This window comes from Mandrillus leucophaeus, unplaced genomic scaffold (assembly GCF_000951045.1).
Source record: "Mandrillus leucophaeus isolate KB7577 unplaced genomic scaffold, Mleu.le_1.0 Scaffold68, whole genome shotgun sequence".
In the NCBI taxonomy this organism is placed as follows: Eukaryota; Metazoa; Chordata; class Mammalia; order Primates; family Cercopithecidae; genus Mandrillus; species Mandrillus leucophaeus.
In genome coordinates, this window is record NW_012107363.1 from 2,405,870 (window position 1) to 2,422,903 (window position 17,034).

Sequence of the window (17,034 nt, forward strand, 5' to 3'; positions counted from 1 at the left end):
GACCTCAGCTTCAGCTCCCCCAAACCAGTTCTTCCTCCTGCATCCCCATCTCTGCAAAGCACCGTCAGCCACCCTTTGACCCAAGCCTGAAACTTAGTATGCTCTTATATTTCCCCATTTTATTTATTCCCCAGCAAAGCCTCTGAACTGTACCTCCAAGATGTCCTTGACATCTGCCCTCTCCCCTCCAGTTCTCCTACCCTCTGCCCAAGGCCAGGTCACCATGTTATCTCACCTGGTTAACCACCACAGCAGCCACCGGCATGCCCCCTTGGGCCCTACCCTGCAGGCAGTCAGAAGTTGGCCAAGGCATCCAACAAAGTGAGACCCGTTCATACGCAGACTGTGAGGGTATGATGGGCCTCTGGGACCTGGACACAGCCCAGGACTACTGGAGCGCAGGATGCGTGGGAACCATGTCCGCAGGTGAGGATGGGAGTGAGTCTTGAATCCCAGAAGCACCTGGGAGACCCTGAAGGGCCCCAGCAGGAACGAACCTGCAGACCACCTGTGATTTCTTCACGAGTAGATCTTTCTGGTTGAAGAAAGCAACAAGTAGAATGAAGACCCTTCATATTTCTACACTTGCAAATGTTTTGCCTCATTGGGAACCTCAGCACAGAAGAGATTATCTCCAATTTGAAGGTGAGGAGACGGACTTGCCCAAGGCCACATCTCAGTTGGACTCTGCACTCTGGGACCTCTACAGCCCTCAGGGTCAGCCAAACATGACCATCATGGGAGTGACTTTCTCCTAAAACACCAAACTAGCCACTGGAGTGTGTGCTGAACATCCAGCGAGCTGTGTGCATTCAGCCACAGGGGAAGCACTGGGTGGGAGAATGCTTTCTGCTCGTTCTGACTCACACAGGCTTGGATGAGACACTCTGGGAAGGTTCTAATTTCAGATCCGGGGGTGGAGGCTGCAGTGTTTGTTCGCCTCCACTGTTTGCCTCTCTCAGCGTCAAAGCCAAATTGTGTACCCTGAGCTGGGCACATCTGTCTGGCCAGAAGTAGACTGGGCAATTGAGTTTTAAATAGAAAGGCAAACCCAAATGACACCAATCTTTAGGGCTAAACTTGGTAAAGGGCAGATTAAAAGCATACTCCCTGGGACAGAGATTTGTGAATGGAAACCAGAGTTCTGCAGAGGCGAGTGTGAACCAGCGCTCTAGCAGAGGCGAGAAGTAGTTTCTGGATGCTGTTTGTTTTCCTTTTTTTTTTTTTTTTTTTTAACTTGGAGAGTTGAGAGTTAGGATATGATGAGCTTAGCTGCCAGGCAGACTGGGACATTGGCACCACCTTTTGGAGGAGATGGGTTGGAGCCCTGCTGGAGGAAGATAACGCGGACCAGGGAAGGGAACTTGGCAGCGTCCTGCGGGCCGGGGCAGAGTCACCGCTGGCTCCTGCAGGGCTCAGTCACAGGGGTGCTTCTGACAAGCAGGTCCAAGCAGGAGACCAGGTGGGATGCAGGTCAGGGAGGCAGGAGGTGTGGACTCGTTGTGAAGAGCCAGCAAAGGGCGTCCAGGCCTCGGCTTCAGGCGGACCCCCTGGCCAGGCAGGGAGGGGATGGCAGGGCCAGCTCAGCATCTCCCAGTATCTGCCCTTGGTCTCTCTGGGGTATCTTTTTGCACAGTGTCGACTCTGGCCCACCCTGTGTGAGCTGTGTCTCATTTGCAGAAATGCTCCTGATGGACAGCCTCTCCTCCACTTTGGCCCTGCCTGAGTGAGGGGCCCTCTCTGCCCGGAGCTGCCCTGATTAGTACACCTCTCAGACCTACTCAGTGATGTTTCTGTCTGCTGTGATCCCCCTGGGGGGGCAGGAATCCCATGGGGTTCAGCTCCTAGCCCAGGGTTCCGCACATATGGACTGAGTGAGTCAGTCAGTCCCCTCCAGAATGGGCTCAGGGGCCAAGAGGGAAGAAGGAATGGGAGTCCCTCGCTCCCAGCCCCCTCTTCCCTCTTCACAGGGTCGGAAATCCATTGCGAAAGCCTGGACCGACCTGCCACTGCAGACTTCTGGAAGCCATTTCCAGTCTTTGGGGGTGGGAGGGATCTCTCTAGACTCTTCCAAGCCTGTTGCATCAGGACCCCCGTGTTGGCCAGCTGCCTTCTGGGCAGGTGCAAGGATACCATTGGCCGAGGTGCTTGTAGAGGTGACACAGACATCAGGGGAGAAAAAGTGGTGTGTGCAATCTCCTACTGGGCACACCGGCTCTCTGGCCTCAGTTTTCCCACCTGAGAAATGGGCATAATCACACCTACCTAGCAGGTATGCTGTGGATATTTAATAAAATAAGGGACTCGCCTGACCCTGTGTCTGCCCCCGACCATGTGCTGGGCCCGGTAAGCTGTGCACCCATTTCTTAGAATTAGTCTTCGAATAACTGGCCGTTAGACATATGAATCTGTCAAGCATTTCTCTTTACCATGTTTTAGAATGTCGCCTCTAATTTCAAAAAACCAGCCTCCTGGGCCCCCAGAACCCAGTGCAGGTACCATATGTCTCCCCCAGAATAGTAAGTGGTAAAAATACACCATTTAAAATAGAGGCTGGTTCCCAATTTGGAGGAACCACTGCCAGCTCCGCCTGGCACGATGCTAATTGATTTGTTTTCTTTGCTCCAATAATCCTTTCCTGTCAGCACCTTCCTCTCCCCCTTCTTTCCTGGCTCACTCTCCCAAGTCCGCACCAAAAATAACCCCGGCCCAGATTGCCGGGCCCCAGGTTGGAATCACTTCCTCGGGCTTTTTCTCCGCTCGCCTCTGTGAGAGCCCTGGGCCTAATGGAGGGTGTGGACTGCGCAGAAAGGGGCTGTGATGGAGAAGCAAGCCCTGTACCCAGAGCCCCCCTGGCTGTGTGTGAATAATGCCAATGCCCACTCATTGGGATCACAGTGCTGGGGGGAGTGGCAGTGCTGAAGACATGAGCACTGCCAGGCTGGGAGGCTGGCCGCAGAAGCAGACCCACCAAGAGGACACCAGGGTCACCAGGCTGTAGCCTGTGTATGCACAAGATGCTGGAGGGGGCCGAGGAAGGAGTGGAAGAACTCCCTATCATAGAGGGCTTCCCGGAAGAGGCGAGCTTTGAAATGAGTCTTGCAGAACAGGGTGCTCGACAAGCAGATAACAAGGGGAAGGGCATCTTATCATCAAAACAGGCTCACGTGTGTAAATGAGAAGCATTTGGGTTGGTTGACGTTGTTCAGAATTTTGTACTCAGAAAATCTGAAAGAAGCTATTTTGATGTGATCGCACATGGATTTTGTGTCATTTTTGAAAAGTGAAGGTTTGGTTCTGAGTCACCAGTGGCAGGGGTGGGGGTGTCTTGGTCCCACTGTGCATTCCACGCAGAGGGAACAGTACACACACAAGTGGTTGTCAGGATGTAAATGGCCTCCACTAACTGGAGACACACAACGAGTTTGCCGTGACTGATGCCAGGAGCCTGAATGGTGGGAGGTGAGGCTGGAGGAGAGGCAGGGCAGGGACCCCCACCTACTTGCCTTTGGGGTCGTGCTGTCCTCTCTGCCTGAAGCCCCATCCCCCAGGTCTACCAGTCAAATTTCCGTCCATTTTTCAGGGCTCATCTGGGTGTCACCACCTCCAGGAAGTCCTCCTACCTGCCTTTGTACCTGCCCAACACCTGGGTGCCATTTTCCTTCTTCTGTGCTCCCGCAGAGCCCCACGTTTACCTGAATCCTTGCTTGAACCATGTGGTTTTGCAATGTGGAAGAATGAATGAATGAATGAGCCTTCATTCATGTGCAAAGCTTTGAGTGGCGAAGATGAATAAGGGGATGAGCTTTTTTCTATGAGATTTGCTCTCCAGGCTACTTAAATGTTCATAAGGGCTGTTTTCCTCCCAGAGGCGAAAAGCAAACACACAATTCCCTTAGGGGTCGCAGACTGAGACGGCATTGCTCATGCGCTCATTCCTGCATGCACTCCTTCATGTGTCCATCGGGTGGGATTAACAGCCAGCTCCGTGTCAGTTCTGTTTTGCTCGAGGTACAAAAATGGCACACAGGCCAGTGAGGATGGTGGACACATAGTTGCCTTGTAAGAACATTTGAAGAACTGTATCATGGAAAAAGCGCTTTAATGAGGGGAATTTGGGCTTTCCTGGCCAAATGGCACAGACATGTGGGTCAACGTTGAAAGCATGATGAATGAGCCAAGAGGTCCTGAGGACTTCCTTCCTTTTTCCTGGTTATCTGGGGAATCCACGTGCAGTGTGTGCAGAACTTCGGGAGGGGCAGACCGGGCACCGTGGCTTACACCTTACACCTTAATCCCAGCACTTTGGGAGGCCAAGGTGGGTGGATCACCTGAGGTCAGGAGTTCTTGAGCAGCCTGGCCGACATGGTGAAACCCCATCTGTACTAAAAATACAAAAATTAGCCAGGTGTGGTGGCGGGCGCCTGTAATTCCTGCTACTCAGGAGGCTGAGGCGAAAGAATCGCTTGAACCTGGGAGGCAGAGGTTATGGTGAGCCAAGATCGTGCCGCTGCACTCCAGCCTGGGCAACAGAGCGAGACTCTGTCTCAAAAAAAAAAAAAAAAAAAAAAAAAAAAAAAAAAACAAGAAGAACCTTGGGCGGGAGAAGGCTGATGAGGGCGTGTCATAGAGACACAAGGCCCAACTGAAAGGGCTCCCTGAGTTCAGAGCTGGAGCTATTTGAGCAACAAAATATCAGAACAGTCTGCAATTACAACTGAAGTATAAAATAAATATTTATAAGCTCATAGTGATATAAATAAATGATTGAATGAGTAAATAATGGAGGGGAAGAGACAAACGTCTCCCATGCTAATGAATTCCAAATCATAGATGTGGCTCTTCCATCTTCGAGGAGGAGGGTAACTCCCACCCCTCAAGCGTGGGCTGTGCGCGGTGACTTCCTTCCAAGAGGACAGTGCAGAAAGGAGAAGAGTGACTCCACCAGGGAGGGTCTGACATGCAGGACCCTGTCTGGGAAGGAAGGGCAGTGCCATCGGTGACAAGTCTGCTGACGGCCGGCGGTTGGTCTGATGTCCCTCACTCACCCCTGCAGCCCTCCTCCCAAGAACCCACAACCCCATCTGATGCCCAGAAAATCATCAGACAGACCCACGTTCAGAGGCATCCTCCAGCATGCCTGGCCAGCCCTCCTCAGAGCTCACAAGGTCATCCAACACAAGCAAAGTGACCAAACTGTCTCAGCCTAAGATGTACTGTGGTGTCCTGGTGGGATCCTGGGACAGGAAAAGGAAATACTGGTGGAAGCTGAACAAAGCACGGCATTTGGAGAACACTAACGTGCTGATGCTGGCATCCTCCTTGTGGTGAATGTCCCAGGCTAACGCAAGGTGTTAATAACAGGGGAACTGCGCATGGCGTAGACAGGAACCGTGAGGCTCAGCTAAAACGCCCCATCCTGTATGGAAGCATCCTGCAGGGTGTGGCTAAGAACAGGGCTCTGGAGTCAAACACTCAGCTCCTGACCTCAGCTCTATCCTGACCATCCGTGTGACCTCCCTGTGCCTCACTGTCCCCGTCTAGCAAGCAGGAACTCGCTCGGCTATCTCTACAACTTTTCCGTAAATCTGAAACTATTCTATCAAAGTAAAAAAGTAAATTTCTTCTAGCTCCACCACTTAAGACCAATCATTCTTACATCCCACCAAGCTGCCTGCCATTCTTATTTCTGGCCATTTCCCATTGATAAAAATATACCTGCTTACCTACTCACTCGTCATTAACAGAATCCTAACAGACTGCATTATCACCGTGTCAATGTGGTACGTACAGTAAGCGTACTTCCTTGTAATTTTGCACCCTGCTGTTTTTCATGAGCACATAAGCTCCCCAGTCATTACCTGTTCTTTGCCAACATTATTATGTAATCGAAGGCTCCCCTCAGTTCTTCCTTGTTTTTTTTTTCTTACGGATAACCACACCAAGAGGCACAGCTCTGAGCACACACTTTCGTCCGCATTTCGGGGACAAAAGTCGTCCAAGGAATCGCTCTCCATGAAGGCCACGTTGTTCTCCGTCAGGCCCTTGGTGTGCTGGGAGAGCAGGGTTTTGTGTTAGCAGAGATTAGTGACCGTAGCGGGGAAGTTCATGAAGGTTTACCTGGAAAGAAAGGATCTATGGGATCACCATTCATTCACTTAAAGGCAGGCACCCCAGGCAGCCTATTGATTTTGGCTCCATGAGTTTAATTGTCTTCTGGAGATATTCTGGGGTCTGGCAAGGCCACAATAGTCGCCTTGTGCCATTGCCCACTGCCCTCCCCAGGAAAGCTGTGCTCATCTTCAGCAGGGCTGGTCCTACCCAGCCCCACGCGAGGCCCAGCTTAAACACTCCATCCTGCATGGGCGCACCCTGCAGTGTGTGGCTAAGAACAGGGCTCTGGAGTCAAACGCTTGGCTCCAAAGGGAGACTTCCTTTGGGACTGGCTTTGGGTCCCCTGTTAGGATGAGAACCATGTCCAACACAGCCACAACTGCTCCTGTGCCTCACCCCCATCCCTGCAGTACCCAGTGCCTGGGTAAGCCAGGACTGTACATGTTTGTTGAATGAGGGAATGAATGAATGAATGAATGAGGGAATGAATGAATGAATGAATGAGGGAATGAATGAATGAGGGAATGAATGAATGAATGAATGAGGGAATGAATGAATGAGGGAATGAATGAAGGAAGGGAGGAAGAAAGGAAGGAAGGAACAAACGAAAGAACAAACGAACACTGTGTGCTTGTAGGATCAGAGCAAGGGGTGCACACTCAGTCTCTGGGTAACCTGGTTCAGATTCCATGGCTGTGTGACTTCAGGTAAGTTTTGTCTGCCGCCTTGTCTGCTAATTGCAAAACAAAATGGCCCCGGGGCCACCTGTGAGTGTCTGGGTGTCTGTCATTCTGAATGTAGAGATTCGATGGCCCGAATCTGACCAAGCCACCAAACCCAGCTGGGATAAGGGGATCTCCTTCTAAATGACCCACTCCTGTGTGAGCCCCTTTGAAAACCTAAACCAGGCCACCCATCCCTTCATCATGCCTCCCTAGAGACCTCCCGCCCCAAATAACAGGATCCCTGGTTGGCAGAGCTCTTGTGTGTGTTTCCTGGGGTTGCCATTGCAAAGACCCACAAACCAGGGGGCTGAAAGCAGCAGCAATGTATCCTCTGACAGTACGGATACCGGGAGTCCAAGGTGTTGGCCGGGCTGGTACCTTCTAGGGGCTCAGAAGTACTCTTCATTCTGTGCCACTCCCAGCGTCCCGGGCTGCCGGCAGTTCATGGCCGTGGTAACGTCCAGGTGCGTCCCCCGTCTCTGTACCTCTCCCAGCATCCTGGGCTGCCGGCAGTTCATGGCCGTGGTGATGTCCAGGTGCGTCCCCCGTCTCTGTGCCTCTTCCAGCGTCCCGGGCTGTCGGCAGTTCATGGCCGTGGTAATGTCCAGGTGCATCCCCCGTCTCTGCCTGTGTGTCACCTTCTCTCTGTGTCCCTACCTACCCTCTCCATATAAGGACACCAGTTGTTGAATTTAGGGTTTACCCTAAATCCAGATGGCTTCATCCTGAGATGCTTAGCCACGTCTCCAAAGACCCTATTTCCAAGTAAGATCACAGTCCCAGGTGCTGGGTGTAGGGATGTTGATGGATCTTTGTGGGGTCACCATACAACCCACTGTACCACTGTCCGAGGCTTTGCAGACCCAACCCCCCTGGCTGCTGCTGCAGCCCCATGTCTGCCTCCTGCTCAGTTCCCTTCATCAGCCCCTCGGGCCTGCCCCTGAGTTCCCCGGCGACCCCCAGCTCAGTAATCTCCTCTGCTGAAGGTAGTGGGCCCCACCCAGTCACTCCCTCCCCGTCCATCCCTGGTCCTGCTTTGGGGCAGTTTTCCCTGAAACAGAATTTTAGACAGGGTTTTTGAGTGCTCACCTGTCTTGGCTCTCAGGAGTGGATTCGAATTCACAGCAGAGGCCGTGAACCCTGCATTTACAGTGGAGCCTCAGGGCCCAGAACAGTGGCCTGCACTCCATGAATGAATGAATGAATGAATGAATGAATGAATGAATGAATGGCTATGATTAGCACTGAGCCAGCTGGGTTTGGGGGAAACCTGCCATTTCTGCAGCACCCACTCCCTGGCGTGTGGGGGGGCCCCAGCCCAGGCACTCATGAATGAATGAATGAGTGAATAAATGAATGCCTAAATGTGTGGCTACAGTTAGGCTGAGACGGCTGAGTTGGGGTTGGACCCGCCATTTCTGGGCACCCCTCCCTGGTGTAAGGAGAAGCTTGACCCAGGCACTCCATGAATGAATAAATGAATGAGTGAATGGCTATGATTTGCATTGAGCTGGCTGGGTTGAGAGTGGACCCACCATTTCTGGGCACCCCTCCCTGGTGTGTGGAGAAACCCGGCCCAGGCACCCCATGAATGAATAGACAGATGAGTGAATGGCTGTGATTCATGCTGAGCCGGTCAGGTTGGGGGTGGACCCGCCATTTCTAGGCATCTCCTCCCTGGTGTGCAGGGGTGAGGGGCTGGTCCCGAGACTCCATGAATGGATGGCTATAATTAGGCTGAGCTGGCTGGACTAGGGGCGGGCCCGCCATTTCTGGGCACTCCTCCCTGGTGTCAGGGGTTAGAGGGGAGAGGCACACCCAGCCCAGGCCTCACAACCCCCTTTCAGATGTTGGGGGAGAGGCGCACCTGGCCCGGGCCTCACAACCCGCTTTGTGTTTCAGGTCATCCTTGTCAGCTCCTCACTCAGTGACCGGGACCAGAGCCTATTCCTCAGTGTGGACGAAGGCGCCACCTTTCAGAAGCAGCCCATTCCCTTCTTCGTGGATACTCTGATTTTCCACCCTAAGGAGGAGGACAAGGTGCTCGCCTACACAAAGGAGAGCAAGGTAAGCTGTATGGATGCCTCTCGCCTGGCGTGTGGGGCTGGGGTCTGCTTGACCCACCTGGAGGCGAGTGCCCACGTGGAGCGGACCCGGAACCCCTGGGCTGGCTGTGGAGGAGCCTCCCGGGGCTGGGGACTGGGACGCTGGACCCCGCCATTGCCCTCTCCTTAGTGCCCCCTCGAGGGACCGCGCTCACTTGGCCGTGGTGTGGGAGCTGAGTGAAGTGGTCAGGTGGGCAGTGCACCGGGCTCGGAGGCTCAAGAGAGGAACCAGTGAGTACCAGGTGATTAGGATCATGCCACTCGCCATCCCTCTCTGCACACCAGTCACAAGGGCCTTTCTCCACTTCCAGAACATTCCCCACACTCTCATCACACCTCACTAGGCCTTCCCCTCAGTCTGGAATGCTCTTCTACCCTCGCCGAGAGCAGTGACTTGTTCTTCCCCAAATCAGCATCTCCTCCTCTGGGAACTGTGTCTGTGGGGCTCAGTAGGGAACTGAGGCCTTGTCCCTGGGTGAGTGGGAGAGCGGGGGTCCAGCCTGGTGGGGAGCCACTGGGCTGCATCTGCAGGGAGGGGTCCACCTGGGTTCTGAGGCTGGGGAGGGAGAGGGCCCGGGGGCTGGGGAGGGCCCAGTAGGAAAGGGCTGGAGGAAAGGACTTTGTTCCTTTCCTGCAGCCATGGGAACAGATGGCCACAGGCTATGGTTTAAGCAACAGAAACTTATTCTCTCACAATCTGGAGGCCCACATTCCAAAACCAGCATCGCTGGGCCAAGATCAAGGTGTCAGTGGGGCCATGTTCCACCTGGACTCTAGGGAGGAGTCCAACCCTGCCTCTTCCAGCTGCTGGCAGCTGCCAGTATCTCCTGGCTGTGGCCGCATCTCCATACCTTCAGGCTTCAAATCTCCACTGCCCCATCTCCACACTGCCTACTGTGTGTGTGTGTGTGTGTACGCATGTGTGTGAGTGCATGTGAGTGTGTGGGTGGGTGTGAGACTGTGAGTGTGAATGTATGAGTGTATGTGGATGTGAACGTGTATATGAGTGTGTGGGTATGTGCGTGGATGAGGTGTTTGAGTGTGAGAATGGGTGTGAAGGTGTATTTGAGTGTGTAAATTGTGGGTGTGAGTTAGTGTGTGTGTGTGATTGTATGAGTGTGTGTAGGGTGTGGGTGTGTGCATGAAAGTGTATGTGAGTTTGTGGGTGTGTGGGTGTGTTTATGAGAATGTGTGAGCGTGGGTGTGAATGTGAGTGTGGGTGTGGGTGTTAGCGCATGTGCGTGTGAGTGTGAAAGTGCATGTGTGGGGAGGTGTGTACATAAATGTGCATGTGTGAGAGTGTATGTGAGTGTGTGGGTGTTTATGAGTGCGAAACTGTGAGCATGTCAGCGTGTGCGTGTGTAGGGGTGTGTGTATGTGAGAGAAGCTATGGGAACGTGTGTTTGTGTGAGTGTAGATGAGTGTGTGGGGGTGTGTATGAGCATGTGGGTGTGAGAACCTATGTGAACGTGTGTGAGTGAGGGTGTATGAGTGTGTGGGGGTGTGTGAGTGTGGGTGTGTGTGAGAGAGCCTATGTGAGCATGTGTGTTTGTGTGAGTATACATGAGCATGTGTGGGTAAGTGTGTGTGAGCATGTGTGTTTGTGTGAGTGTATGTGGACGTGTGTGGGTGTGTGTGAATCTTCCTCTGCCCCTACTTTCTGTAAGGACTCAGGGGCTTTCATTTAGAGCCCACACAGATAGCCTGGGGTGATCTTCACATCTGGAGACCTCAGCAATCCCGTCTGCAGGCTCCCTTCCTGCCCTGTGAGGTAATGGTCCCAGGTTCTAAGGATTAGGACGTGGATACGTTTTAGAGGCCACTCTGAACCTAGCACCTCTGCCCAACAGGAGGTGTGGGCTCCACAGTTGCAGGAAGGGTCCCAGTAGGAGGCCTGGCTCTGAGTAGAGCAACTGAACCAAACTGTGGCTGAACAGTCAGGGAACGAGAGGAATAGCACATGCCTCTCTCTCTCCAATGCACTGAGGCTTCCCACAGGCAGAATCCAATCAGAGGCTAGAGGAAAGAGGCTGTGGATCTGTCTACACAGGTCAGTCTCAGGGTCAGAGAAGGGAGGATCTGTCTACACAGGTCAGCTCCCAGGATCAGAGAAGGGTTGGAAAGAGGCATCATGGACCTGGAAGGCAAACACAAGCTGCCCAAGTCAGCAGCCTTCCCTGTGCCACCCCAGGTCAGCTTGAGCCCCAGTATTTCACACTCTTCCATATTCCTGTGCTTCTCTTTCTCAACACTGATCACAATGGGTATCTATTAGTCCGTTTTCACACTGCTCTAAAGAACTACCTGAAACTGATTAATTTATGAAGAAAGAGGTTTAATTGACTCAAGGTTCCGCATGGGTGGAAAGGCCTCAGGAAACTTACAATCACGGTGGGAGGCGAAGGGGAAGCAGGCGTCATCTTCACAAGGCATCAGGAGAGAGAGAGCACAAGTCGGGAAATGCAAAATACTTTTAAACCATCAGATCTCATGAGAACTCACTCATTATCACACAACAACGGCATGGGGGAAACTGCCCCCGTGATCCAATCACCTCCCACCAGGTTCCTCCCTCCACATGTGGGGATTACAATTTGAGATGAGATTTGGGTGAGAACACAGAGCGAAACCATGTCAGGTAACTATATATTTGTGTAATCATTTGGTTATTGCCTACACCCAATACATACACTTGGGGTAAGCTCCTTGAAGGCAGGGAAGGTGTCTGGTCTTTTTCACCATTTTAATCTAAAGTGCCTGCCTGGCTGAAAATATTAGTTAGATGAACAGATCGAGGATGGGTGGGTGGACGGATGGGTGAGGAGGGACGGACACATGAACGAATGGATGAATAGATGTATAGATGATGGGTGGATGGATGGATGGATGGATAAAGGATGGATGAATGATGGATGGGTGGATAGATGAATGGGTGGATGGATGGATGGTGGGTGGATGGGTGGATGTATTGATGATAGATGGTGGGTAGATGGATGGATGGATGATGGATGAATGGATGATGGAAGGACGGATGGATGGATGAGTGGATGGATGGATGGATGGGTGGATGGTAGACGGATGGGTGATAGATAGATGGGTAGACGGATGGGTGGACAGATAGATGGGTGGATGGATAGATGATGGATGGATGGATGGATGGGTGGATGGGGATGGATGGATGGGTGGACAGATGGATGGGTGGACAGATAGATGGGTGGATGGATAGATGATGGATGGATGGATGGATGGATAAATGGATGGATGGGGATGGATAGATGGATGGGTGGGTGCGTGGGTAGATGATGGATAGATAAATGGATGATAGATGGATGGATGGATGGGTGGATGGTAGACGGATGGGTGATAGATAGATGGGTAGACGGATGGGTGGACAGATAGATGAGTGGATAGACAGTTGATGGATGGATGTATGGATGGATGGTGGATGGATGGGTGGATGGTAGATGGATAGGTGATGGATGGATGGATGGGTAGACAGATGGGTGGACAGGATGGTAGATGGATAGGTGATGGATGGATGGATGGGTAGACAGATGGGTGGACAGATAGATGGGTGGATGGATAGATGATGGATGGATGGATGGTGGATGGATGGGTGGATGGTGGACGGATGGGTGATGGATGGATGGCAGACTGTTGGTTAGATGAATGAATGATAAATTTCTACCATCAGGGACTGTCCAGGTCAGGGACCTCCAAATGGAGATTCCTGGCTCTCCTTTGCCATGGCTGTCGACAGGACCTGGCCTCTTTGCCAAGGTCTGGTCTTCCCTGACCGGCATCCCTGCATTTCTCAGCCTCCTGGGCTGCCTCTTTGCTCCTGGCACCTTCCTTGGTAATAGCTTGTGCTTCTGGGTATTAATAGCGCTACTTAGCCTTCCATGTAATTAGACTAAAGCGCAATCACGGAGACTTATTTTCCCGCAGAAATTGACTGCATTGCAATTGCTCTTTAATTTATGGTGCCCTGAAAAATTAATGGAGCTGAAATCTCAGTTATTTGCTTTGGTTCTTTTCTGTGACAATAAGGAAAGAAAAGGGGAAGAAAAAGGCTTAGTTGCAGTTGTAAAAGGAATAAGGAATTTGAGTAAATTAATAACAATGACAACAGGGCTTTAGTTTTTGAGGGGCTATGCCGTTTTTCAAAGCTCTAATTCTCAAGAAGTAGGGTGGTGTAGTGGAACAACACCAGCCTTGACTCCAACAAATCTGGTGTGTTAGGCAGGTATCTTCAACAATCATACTAAGTAACACACAGCCCCAAGCCTCAATGGCTTACAGAAACAAGCATTATTTCTTCTTCCTGGGGCTCTGTGGGTTGCCCGGCGGCTCTGCTGGGCTTTGCTGGGATTGGCTATATGAGGCTCCTGGTTACTGGTGGAGTTCACGTCCCCATAGGACTCTTATGCTGAGAGCAGGCTATTCTCATGATGGGGGAGCAGAGGCTCCAGGGGTTGCAGAGCAAACCACACGAGCAACTTTAGCGTAACAGCTTTGACCTGGAAAACATCACATCTGCTCACACAGCATCGGCCAAAGCAAGTCACATGCCAAGCTCAGAGTCAATCGAGTGGATACAATTGCTCCATTCTAAGGGTTGCAGATTTGTGCAAAGCCAAAGGCTTGCCTCCCTTTCCTTCGCTACCTCTTCCTTCCCAGATGCCAGCCCTGCCTCCAGAAAACACCTGTCCACCTACCCTCAGAGTGTCCTGTTCCATGACTTTACGATGCTTCCCTTATCCTCATTATAATTTGGGTCACTCTGAGGCTGCTTTACTTGGAGCCTGGACAGCCTTCCTGGGTGACAGCATAGTATGCATTTCTTCCAAGGCTCAGCCAACTGCAGTAGGTCCTTGAGATTGGTAGGACGTGAGAGCCCAGCAGTCCCTTCCCATGCCAGCTTCCTGGGGGCTGCTGACATGAAACTGACCAGCCTGTTTCCTCTGTGCTTGGTCCTCAGCCCTGCTTGCTGAAGCAGAACCCTGGGCACTTACTTGTAAAAGCATAAACTCACTTTTATATCTTCTTGAATTTTATTCCCCGTCAAGCACTTCTGCTTCCCAGCACTGTGAGAAATTGATCTGAGCCCAGGATTGCCTTTCAGAAACTTAGTAAGGCAGAGAAGACACCTTTGGGTATGCAATCAGGGAAGACTTCCTGGAGGAGGAATGTTCAAACAGGGTCTTAAAGAATGGATCAGAATGTATCTTTATTTTTTAATACATCTTCAGAGCAAGAAAGATGATCACCTATGACAAGAAAAAGAAAAACCCTCACAGTCCCCCAGCCTTAAGTAAAGCAGTGTTTGCATTGATCCATATTAAAGAAATAGTAGAAAGTGCTGGCAGTGGGTGTGAGGAGAGCCCTAATATGGAGTGAACAGAGGTGCAGCCTTCGCATTGGCCTCTGTGAATATCAGCAGGTTCATGAGCTGCCCAGCAGAGCTACAAGCTTCGACACCACGTTGATGGCTCACTCTGACCTCAGACTTCAGAACAGGGAGGAGATTGGGCATCTCTTGTGTAACAGAACAATTCTCTCAGCAATGAGAAGCCCTCATTCAGCATGTGTTCATTTTGCTCTAAGAATGTTCATCTGCTGGGGCTCAGGGCAGGAACAATACTCCCCTCTGGATATGTAAGCAGAAAAGGGATTTAACAGGAGGGATCAGTGCCTTCTAAATTGTTGGGAGATAGGGAGGGGGTTTTAGACTGGACGCCCCTCCCCAGGATGCCTCCTGAAAGCCTGCAGTGTAGACCCACCAGGAAGCTTCTACCTCTGCCTATCAGGAACGTGGGGACCAGAACCTCCCAGACTTATCAAGCTCAAAAACATGTGATTGGTGCAGCTGATGTTGCCATTGCCACAGCCTGCACCTGGTAACTTCCACAAAGCCAGCGACTGGACACCAGAATGTGGAGTCCAGCTGCTGCCTTCACCACCACCACCTCTCCACCCTCCAGAGCTGGAGGGTGGACATAGCAGCGTGTCCTGTGACCTTGCTGGCAGCAGACAGGACCCAGTGGGGCAGGAACAATCCTCTGCCTCACATTCACCTTCCAAACCTGGCACGAGTGCACCCACCTGATCCAGAAATCTAGCTGCAAGGGAGTTCATGCAATGCTGGGCTGCAGCTTTCAGGCCTCTGCAGTGCAACAAGGCACCCTGGAGTGAGGGATGAAAGCATGTTGAGTGCCACCAATCACGTCCAACTCCCACTAACAGTCCAGGGCAGACTCGAAGCACCTCCAGAAACCATGGGAGACACTGGCACGCTCTTCTGTGTGCCCTTCCTGGGCCCTCAAGCTGCTCCTTTCCCTCCCTCCTGTCCTGCTTTGCTCTGACTTTTTATCTTTTTCTCTTTATATGAGAGTAGGAGGCGTGTCCTCGCTTACCACCTCCACTGCTTTCTGAGGTGTCGAGGGATGAAATTCACCCTTCCACAGGATGTACCCATGCAGGTTTCAGCTGCAGTAACTGGGCTGTCCCGGATGTGTTTTTTCTTGTTTATTTGCTGGTGTTTGTCTTTTATTAAGCAGAAATGTTCTATTTCTGCAGCAATTGATGGCGGATAGTAAAAGCGCCTCCCAGGAGAGTGAGTTGGAAAGGCTTCATAAAGCTCCAGGGCAGGTGTCATAAACGCAAGCGCATGAGGCAATGATGACAATGATAATACCATCCGTTAATGTGGAGGCTTTATTGCGTTGCTCACAGGAACCCATGGTGATGACTCACTTTTTATGCACATATTGACTGTGGGTATGAGCAGTGCCCTCCCGATTTGCAGATGTGTAAACTGAGCCATGAGATAGAAGGGTGCCTGGCCTGAGTCACTCAGATGACACAGAGAAAGGGCTGGAGGTGACCGGCCATCCTTCTTAAAGGCAGGGGTGACTCCTCAGCCCCTGGTACAGTCCTGTGAGCTCAAGTCTGTGAGATGGGAATTGCTGACATAAGGGAGTGCTGTGTTACCTTGAGTAACTTACCTAACCTCTCTGAACTTCAGTTAGTTCATTTGTCAAAAGGGAAAATTGCCATCTTATGGGTGTGTTTGTGAATGTGTACATGCGTGTGTGTGTACGTGTGTGTATGTGTTCATGTGTGTGTGTGTGTGAGTGTGAAGTGAGGCGGCATTCAACAAGCACAGCTCAGTGCCTGGCTCCATGAAAGGCCACAGCTGCTTCCAGCCTCTCTCACTGAGGCCCAGATAGAAAAAGAAGTACAACCAATGGCTGCAGCTGCAGGTATTTACTGAACACATACTGCATGCAGGCACTGCCCCACAAGCTTAGTAAAGACTCCTTGCCCTCATGAAGCTTATGTTCTAGGGGATGAACACTTTCTTTAAAAAGTCCTTTCTGAATAGGAAATGTGATGGCTTCTTACCACAGCTGTGTGCCAGTGAAGCTCCATTTACAAACCCAGGCAACAGCCCGTGGTTTGCTGACACCTGCTCCAGGGTGTATACACCCTGTATACCGTCTGTATTCAGATGGCACACCATCTCTGTATACCACTGTCTCTGGCTGCCCTCCTGCTCCCAAGGCCATGGTGAGTGGTTGCTACAGAGACCACACGGCCCCCGTGGCTGAAAATATTTACTACCTGGCCCTTTACAGAGTGCATTTACCAGCCCCTGCCCTAGAGTCAAACGTGATCATTCAGTCAGCAAATGGGCCTTGCCATGGATTCTGGGCTACCGCTGGGGCCTCAGGTGAGCGAGGCAGGTGTGTGCCCACGAGCTGTGAGTGGCTTAGCAGAGGAGCAGGAGGTAAACACCCAGGATGCAAGGAAGTCAGCAAACAGCTATGCAGGCATGAGCTCCCCACAGTGCACACAGGGCTGGAAGGCTGGGGACAGCGCCCCCAAGATACAGGCAGCTGAGCTGGAGCTGGAACTGGACTGGGAGGACTTCAGGGGTGGGGATGAAAGGTGTGCCTCCATACGGCTGGATTGTATCCCCCAAAATTCCTGTGTTGAAGTTCTAACCCCTGGTAGGAAAGAATGTGGCCATATTCGGAGATAGGGCCCTTAAGTAAACATTAGACTATTAGGGTGGGCTCCAATCC

The 17,034-nt window shown here is 51.7% G+C and overlaps 1 protein-coding gene across 1 annotated transcript in view; it reads left to right on the forward strand.

The window, feature by feature from the left end:
• The window catches only part of SORCS2 (sortilin-related VPS10 domain containing receptor 2), a 408,600-nt gene that overhangs the window by 291,967 nt on the left and 99,599 nt on the right, over positions 1-17,034 (forward strand). The window contains exon 6 of the mRNA XM_012002189.1: positions 8,742-8,906. Coding sequence (XP_011857579.1) covers positions 8,742-8,906 — 165 coding nt within the window. The remainder of the gene's footprint in view (positions 1-8,741; positions 8,907-17,034) is intronic.